The sequence below is a fragment of the Triticum dicoccoides genome, chromosome 7B, assembly GCF_002162155.2.
Source record: "Triticum dicoccoides isolate Atlit2015 ecotype Zavitan chromosome 7B, WEW_v2.0, whole genome shotgun sequence".
Classification (NCBI taxonomy): Eukaryota; Viridiplantae; Streptophyta; class Magnoliopsida; order Poales; family Poaceae; genus Triticum; species Triticum dicoccoides.
In genome coordinates this window covers 230,225,920-230,233,918 of record NC_041393.1, presented here as the reverse complement: position 1 = coordinate 230,233,918, position 7,999 = coordinate 230,225,920, and the positions used below count along the sequence as shown (strand labels likewise).

General features: G+C 43.7%; 2 protein-coding genes across 2 annotated transcripts; both read left to right on the top strand.

The window, feature by feature from the left end:
- The first annotated feature begins 1,970 nt into the window (after positions 1-1,970).
- Positions 1,971-5,212, top strand: LOC119341119. The gene is made up of 2 exons (XM_037613004.1): positions 1,971-2,392; positions 3,634-5,212. The coding sequence occupies exons 1-2, from the start codon at positions 2,085-2,087 to the stop codon at positions 4,964-4,966; spliced, it is 1,641 nt and encodes a 546-aa protein (XP_037468901.1). The 5' UTR covers positions 1,971-2,084; the 3' UTR covers positions 4,967-5,212.
- A 616-nt stretch (positions 5,213-5,828) lies between these two features.
- Positions 5,829-7,014, top strand: LOC119338155. Its single transcript, XM_037610450.1, has 3 exons — positions 5,829-5,986; positions 6,070-6,264; positions 6,783-7,014. The coding sequence occupies exons 2-3, from the start codon at positions 6,106-6,108 to the stop codon at positions 6,846-6,848; spliced, it is 225 nt and encodes a 74-aa protein (XP_037466347.1). The 5' UTR covers positions 5,829-5,986; positions 6,070-6,105; the 3' UTR covers positions 6,849-7,014.
- Positions 7,015-7,999: the final 985 nt, after the last annotated feature.

Genomic DNA, 7,999 nt, shown 5'->3' with positions numbered 1-7,999 from the left:
TCATGTGCTGATGAAAAAAAAATAGCAGTGAGCAATCTGCTATCAACTTCTCCATTCTTACTATATTTGATTGATCCAAGGGCGAGATGAAAACCATGTGTTGCTTGACATGGTTGATCCCAGGAAAACATGAAAACTATGCGTTCTTGAACAATCAGGTTTCATTCTCTCATGTTCATTTTCTATAGCATATTTTCATACATATAACCATATATGTTTTTGTTCCCAACAATTGTTATTCTCTAGTAGGGACTTTCAGAACATGAAGACTATCATGAAAGGATTCAGAGTTTGACACATATATTTATGGTTTCCAAAATCCGTCCAGATTAACAATTAGTTTGCGGATAGGTATAACTCTGCACATTCCTAATATGCACGTTCCTAATGCAAGCACAAAACTGAACACACATAAAACATGTGCTATGATGCAGGGGCGTCTTCTTCTTTTCCTCAGCATCAACTATGCAACTGCCAGTATAAGTAATCTAAACCAGAACAGTTAAATTAGGGTGGATTTTTTCACAGGAAATAGAGCTCCCACTTTGGCAAGATTCTCCTTGCATTGCAGCAAGGTTAGAAAATAGCAGCTGAAGTAATTAGTCCAATATGGGTGGAAACTTGCATCTAAATAAATACCCAACAAAAAGGAAAAACCCTAAACCAATTGGGCACAAAAAATGGTTAGAAGCGGTTTAGTTAGGGACATCTTGGTGTACCCTCGTGCATACCCAGTGTCCATAGATATAGAACAATATACTTATTCTCGCATCGAAGCATCAAGTTATGTTTGTTGACTGTAAGATCCTCGCTGGATGTGAAGCTAAGTACTTGCAATACAATATAGGTCTTTGTGAGCTGTGAAGATTACGTTGCTACTTACATATGGGCACTACTACTGGAAAATCTGTCTTCACCGCTCGGCGAAGACAATATCTATGTCGAGTATGGTTCTTGGCAATGGGACGGAGAGTTAATTTTCTTTCACTCAATTTAGGAAATTACTTACAGTGGTGGTATATTCTAGACCAATTTTATATAAACTATCTCAGTATAGAGATATCCTGCTAACATCGTGAAATTTAAAACAAGCACGATTACCTTTTGTGCTATTACATCAGTCTGCCAATTATTTGTAGATTTATTGAAATATACACATACCATATGGGAACTATGTTTAATTTTCAAAAAGTACCAGCGGATAATATTATTATTCGTCAGAAAAAGGCAACTAAATTTAAATGATTTTAATAAAAATATTAGTCCTATTGACAATAGATGGGCGTAGCAACTTGCATACCACTCAAATTCCTCTCTAATTAGATAGCAATTTTCTTTTTAAATTAAGACAAGCATAAGTTACAAGAAAGAAAAAGAACTTGAGGAAATTGCATATAAATTATTTTATATGCCTAATAACTAAGAGCCAAAACAGATGGGCGCAGCAACGCGCGCCATCAATGATCTAGTGGATATAATATGCATGCGCTTGCTGCCCCTACTTCCATTTACTATGAGAGAGGAACCATGTCTACACCTTTCTATGTTTCTAATACAATAAAATTACATGGTGCTCCAGCACTAAACTCTGCCCCAGCCTGTTCATGTCATCCTAGCGTGCAAACACAACAACAAAAAATCCTCCGGCCGGTAAGAATGGACAGAGACACGGCCCACTGTGATGCCCAGCTTTTCGTCCAACGCGTTGAGAACAAACTTTTTTCTTAGGACCGCAATAGCCGGCAAACGTTCCCTTTGGAGGATGATATTTGCACATTTCTATGACAATTTTTTTTTGAAAACACATGACATTTTTTTCAGAAATACATACATGACAAATTTTGAGAAGGAATTGCTATCTACCCGCAACATAAAATATCCCCAAAAACATTCACAAATGTAACCCCAGCGAACGTTCGCTGAGAAGCATTACCGTTTCCTTATTATTGTTTCCTCTCGCCACGAAGCCAAAGCACCAGAGGAGCCAGCCAGCCACCGCTGACCCGAGGGCACCGCCGCCCTCCTCCGTGCGCCGGTAGCCACTCGCCAGAGGGAGAGAAGGGGAGGGAGAGCGGCCGCATAGGATGGGGGTCCTGGGGGACCGCTCGGGGTGGTGCTTCTGCTCCGGCGGCGGGGCCAAGCTGGAGCGGATCAAGTCCACGCTGTTCGCCACGAAGGGTCCCGCGCTCGCGGCGGTGTCCTTCCCTCGCGGCGGAGAAGGGGCAGGAGGAGGAGGAGGAGGAGGAGGAGGAGGGAAACGCGGGGGAGGCTTCCTCATCCACCGCGCCCTCCTGCTCACCACGCACGGGACCGTCCCATCAGCCGCCGTGGCGGCCGCCGCCGAGGTCCAGCTCAGCCACGGCCGCCTCCTGGCCCGCCTGGTGCCTCAGAGGTAACGAACCCCGAAGACATTGCTCGCATTTCCTGCTTGGTTTTTGCTTGGGGTTGTTTGGCTGTGCAATGCGGTGCCAAATGGTTGCATTTTTTTGTGTCGGTTCCGCCCGGAAGTCGATTGATGTTGCATAGTGCTCCGCGCAAAGATTTGATTATGCAACACCTTTGGCAATTTCTCTGCGCTGTACTCGTGCTCTGGCTGTTCATGTTGTACCATGGTGGAAGAAGATCTGGTTTTCGTCTTCAAATTTAGAGAAGCTTGTAGGTTTCCGTAGCGATTCTCAGTTGCAATGCTGTTAAAAATGGCTCAAGGTTTTGGTGGATTTGTGGGTCCATGCCATATTGGTTCCTCAGTTCTTGCATTTGTGCGAAAAGGCGCAATCTCAAGAGTTTGGTCGGGTTGACTTCAATATGGTTCAGGGAATTATTTGAGCTTGTCTTGTGATTATGGACCTCGGCAATCTTGATGTTATTAATGCATTCAGTTATTGTAGCAACCGTACGTGCAAGGGGGGACACAATTTCGATTTTACTTTGGAGGATCAAATGCAACCAGGGGTAGATAGATTATAATATACTGCTATTATTTTAGTGAAAAATAAAGATATAATACATTATGGAGTAGCCAATTACTCCCTCCGTATCAAAATATAAGACGCTTTTTGACACTATCATGGTGTCAACAAACGTCTTCTTATATTTTGATAGAGAGGGAGTACCAAATAAGAATGTTCGCACCTTATGTAAGTCATAAAATGGCTTCTTGTCATGTGTTGATGTATGAAGGATTGAAGTTGATTTTGTAGTACATAAAATAAGCTGCTGTAGCCGCATAGGATCACCTCACCGCTCTGTACAGGGTAGACATAAATTCTATTGAATTTTGGATGCTCGACTGATAAGAATCAATGGGAGGTAATATCTGCTCAAAGTGGTCCTTGGTTCCATTTATTCTCTCGACTGATGGGCGCAGGATGTGTTGTTTTTAATGCATTATTTTCTCAGGATGGGCTCAATCTGGATTTCCTCTAGAAAACTTTATTATCTAAAACAGTCCAACAACGTTTGTAACTTAGTTGTACGAATTCTTTGAACAAACGAAAGGTGATATCAGTGAAGTGGTTCGTGTGAAAAAAAACACTCTATTTACTTTGGAGGAGCATTTACTCTAATGATCCTTTATCTTGCATGCCTTTGCTGGCATTTTTACCAGTTCTACATTTTGTTTCTTCATTTCAGGTTCTTCATCACTAGCCCCATTCTGGACCTTACAATAGTCGGGCTTGATGTCGTGGATGATAGCCCAGATTCGCATGGGCAACAGCCTCATTTCCTGAAAACCTGCTTGAACCCCAGCTTGGACCTTGGCAGTACAGTTTTGCTCCTGGGCCACACAAACAAAAGAGATTTGGCAGTAGGTGAGGGGAAGGTTGTTATAGCAACTGACAACCTTATAAAGTTCTCAACTGATGAAGTCTCATGGCATCCTGGATCTGCTGGTTTTGATATGAACGGGAATCTAGCTTTTATGGTCTGTGATCCGATGAAGCTTGCACCTTCTACACCTACAGGGTATGCTTCTGCATCATCAACTGCACTCCTTGCATCAAAGATGGATGTGCCAACACAATTTGGGATCCCCATCCCTGCAGTATGCGAATGGTTAAAACAGCACTGGAGTGGTAGCTTGGAAGATGTTAGCAAGCCAATGATGCCCCCTGCACGATTAATATCTTCTGCTGGACAACGAAGTGAACCTTCTTCTCTGAGTCATCTTCATTATATTAAGACCACTGAGCGAGAGGGTGGGGCATTGTCATCATCGCAGATGCCAGCAAGACCGACACGGCAGCATGGGTCATGCAGTTCAGCATCTGCCAAGATTTCATATGGTGAAAATGATTCTGTTAATTCACACTCCTTTCAAGGCCAACGAGATCCAGCCTCACAGATGCCCAGACCTAAGGAGCAACCTGGTTCGGTCATGGATAGCTTTCCTCCTGGGCATCCAAGATCTATTTTCTTACCGCTTCCTCTAAAGCAAATGATGCCTGTCGATAATAAGATCAAACCGAACTGCTCAGTTTCAGATGAATCACGGGTAGCTAATGCGCGAATCAACTGCGATGCTATGCACAATGTTGCTTACCAGGAAAACTGCTGGAATGAGGCGCAGTCAAGTTCTTCACCACCGGCAATATCAGAACAAGGAGATAAGAGGGACGGCTTCAGCAGCGGGGAGGAGACAATGTACTCCGCGGAAACTATGGAAAGCAGAAACATTCCCAGTCCAAAGGACAAGAGGCCCCAGATAGTTGGCCGGTCACAGAGTTTTGCGAACCATAGCAAATGGGATTCACCTAAAAGTGTTGAATCTTCGAAAGGGCCGCCCTCAAGGTCGCACACATTCATTCCTTTGAGAAAACCACACTTGCAAGCGGCATCAATTTCACAGAAAAGCCAGGTTTATTTTAGCCCCACTGTCTCCTCCAACATGAAAAAGAGGAACCTGACTCAGATTCCCATGAAACCTCGTCAAAGTGCTCAAGTCACCTCCAAGTGGATTACCTGATAGGGTCCTCGTCTCTTCTCTCCAGATCATACAAAGATATCACATCTTTCGGTTTAGTCAGTTCCACTCAACATCTCCATTTTGCTGTAGTCGTGTCATGTAAATGTATACTAGCTGTAAACTACGTGCTGACGATTCTTTGAGCTTAACATTAGCTAGCATATTCCCATCTTTTTTATGCTTACTCTGTTGGGTAAAACCTAAAACGAATTATCACCAGAAATATAGCCTTATTGGTTTCAGTCAGGTACGCTGTCCAGGAATGCTTTGCCACAGGCTGACAGGCAATCAGACCTGTATTATCACCCACATTGTTATTCTGTCAGCCGAATAAGCGAATGGCTCCATGTTTTCTAAAACCAATACCTTCATGTTTTGCAAGCTAGAGCCTTTTTCATATGCATCCTGTTCTATTTGGTGATGTATGTCTGCATACTCAACGTTGAGTCGAGATCTTTGTATGGTTCTTTTTTTTTGTGTGTGTGGTCTAAAAGAAATGCTTTTTTTTCCCTTTGTTTAACAAATTTATATATATGGTGATTATTTTTTATATCTGCGTTGAGAAATTTGTAATGCATCCTTTTGCACTACACTAGAAGAGCATATGACATTTTCCTGTACTAGACGAACACATTGTCACAACATGATGATCGTTTTTTTAGAACCGCGTGGACAAATTTGGACAGTCAAATCAAATGAGAAATAAGACTGTAAATAAACTCGTGGCAATGGACCACCGGCCGCACAATTTGGACTTGGTTTGAAGGGGGGACAATTTGGACTCGCTGAGCTGCAAAGTGCAACGGGGGGTTGGTTCCTTCCCCTTGCTGCTTCGACTTTTCCCGCCGTCCGATCCAAGATCGTGCGGACCACCGCTCGAGCCGCCGGCAATTGCATAGTCCGCGAGGACCCCGACACGCGAGCCCACCCTCTACGGCCCGTCCCCTCCTCCCCGCGTCCGACGACCTGCTCCGCCGCGCCGATCGACCCCGTCTCGTCCACGCTGCCGCCGGTGATCCGGTAGCTGTTCTTCCCCGTTCACCCAGCCATACTTGTCTATGCACATCTCTCTCTTGTACCCACGTTAGGGTTCATGGCTTCAGGGAGGCAGTCGAGGGGGCAGCGCGCGACCGGAGGGGATGCGGCAGCAGCGGGGCGTCGGCAGGGGCGGGGGCCGGCGGGATCCCGGGCTGCTGACCAGGGTGGTGGACAAGGTCTTCCGCTTCGTCCGCCTCGCCGAGTTCGAGATCCTCTTCGTCCTCTTCTTCCTCATCGCATTCATCCTCTTCAAGGATCTCGTAAGCCCGCACCCATCTCGCCTTCTCTCCCCGTTGAACATTTCGCACCTGACTAACGGGTCAAAATTCTGGTGCGGCACCTGCTAGCAAGAGATCTAGTAGTAGGGTGGTCTATGCCCCAAATTGGCATCGTTCGCCAAAGAATCAATTGAAACCGTAGGAGAGATGGTAGCTAATTTAATGCAAGTGCTCTGGCTTGGAATTTGGGCGGTGTTGAATCGAATGTAGGCATTGGGGTCCATGGTTACTGCTCGAGGCCTCCAACTATGCTATTCAAATTGAAACCATTAGGCTTGCTCGTCTGGAGACACAGTCTATACTCTATAATGTAACTGTGAATCTTTTAGTCAGATCATGCTACTTGGAGGTAGAGCTGTTACCTAGAGATGTATCAGTGGTAAATCATGCCTGTAGTGGAACAAGTGTAGTCTGCTTTGATATGATTTGCTATATCTGGTATTCTGGAATTTGCTATATTATCGTCTTGCACTAATTATTGAATGTGTCTTTTGTTACAGATGTCTCGACCAGACTACAACCAGATCTTTGTCAAGAAGCCTGATCAAGATGACCACTGGCCTTAGAGAGTAGGAATCATAAAAATGTTCTTATTGTAGTGTAATCATCTTTTCTTACTGTGTTGCGGTATGTACATTCTGTAGAGGCTCATTTCAATTTCCTTGTTATGACTACTTATTCGATACTTTAAAGATGCTTTTGACATGCTGCCGTCTCCAGTTTTCTCTAAGATTCATCTGCTCACTATTGCTTTTGTGGTTGTTTTGTATGAGCCCTGATTTTTCTGTTCTCTGCAAACAAGCTGCCACACGGTGTTAAGTGCGCATAGTGAAGTCACCTATATTTCTTCTCCACGGCATGACGTTTTCTTCATTTATATCACATGGCATCCCCACGAGCTCCGAGCGATTTGGTGTATGAAATGCAGTACTTTCTTTGGTCAGTAATGTGTGCCGAAGATTACCACTATTGAGGTCTAGACGATTGGCTCTGACGGTAATCTTGTTGAGAATAAGCTTATATGGTTCTAGTCACTCGGAACCTTTGAAACCTAGATAAGTCATGCATCTTATCTTAGTCATCAGTTGATGATGGGTCCTCCTTAAAGAACCAAATGGCGTTCTTCATTATCATAGAACAACTGAAGTTATAGCTCTGGCTTGTAGAAACATGGTGTGTGACTATCAGATAAATGTCTCACAATATCCACTACATAGATTCATGGGATCATGGTTATTTGATTTCGCTCCAGCTGTTATATTGTTTCCACAAGTGGACATTTTGTTTTTGGTCATATATAAGGTGCATTGGGCATTTGGGTGGCATAAGACTTCACTATTAGTTATCTGAGCTACCCTAAAAAAAAGGTTATCTGAGCTTTTATTTTGTTGATTATTACACATGAACCTATGATTCTCTTTGAGCAGAGAAAATTGAAGGCCACTTAATAATAGGATAATGGGACAAATGTTGTCGTACAGCTTTGCTATTGGATTGAATCATCGTTCACAGTGTTTCTTAAAATGAGCAAAGTGGCTGTTAGAGAAAGAGAATGTTTGATGTGATATAGCATGCCTTCAATTTGACATGCACATATCAATTCATTTTACAACTGGAGAGTTCTGGGATATCCATTGATCGATATTGGAGTTCTTGCATATCTGAAATTTAGTACGTTCAAACTTGCGGCAGTTTTCTGGGGAAACATGTTTTCTTG

What these genes read in the sequence shown, in the direction of transcription:
- LOC119338155 (XM_037610450.1), top strand. Translation starts at nt 6,106, where the DNA reads ATGCGGCAGCAGCGGGGCGTCGGCAGGGGCGGGGGCCGGCGGGATCCC. An exon ending in TCATCCTCTTCAAGGATCTC is followed by an intron (nt 6,265 to 6,782) that starts GTAAGCCCGCAC and finishes CTTTTGTTACAG; the next exon opens with ATGTCTCGACCAGACTACAA.
- LOC119341119 (XM_037613004.1), top strand. Translation starts at nt 2,085, where the DNA reads ATGGGGGTCCTGGGGGACCGCTCGGGGTGGTGCTTCTGCTCCGGCGGC. An exon ending in GCCCGCCTGGTGCCTCAGAG is followed by an intron (nt 2,393 to 3,633) that starts GTAACGAACCCC and finishes TCTTCATTTCAG; the next exon opens with GTTCTTCATCACTAGCCCCA.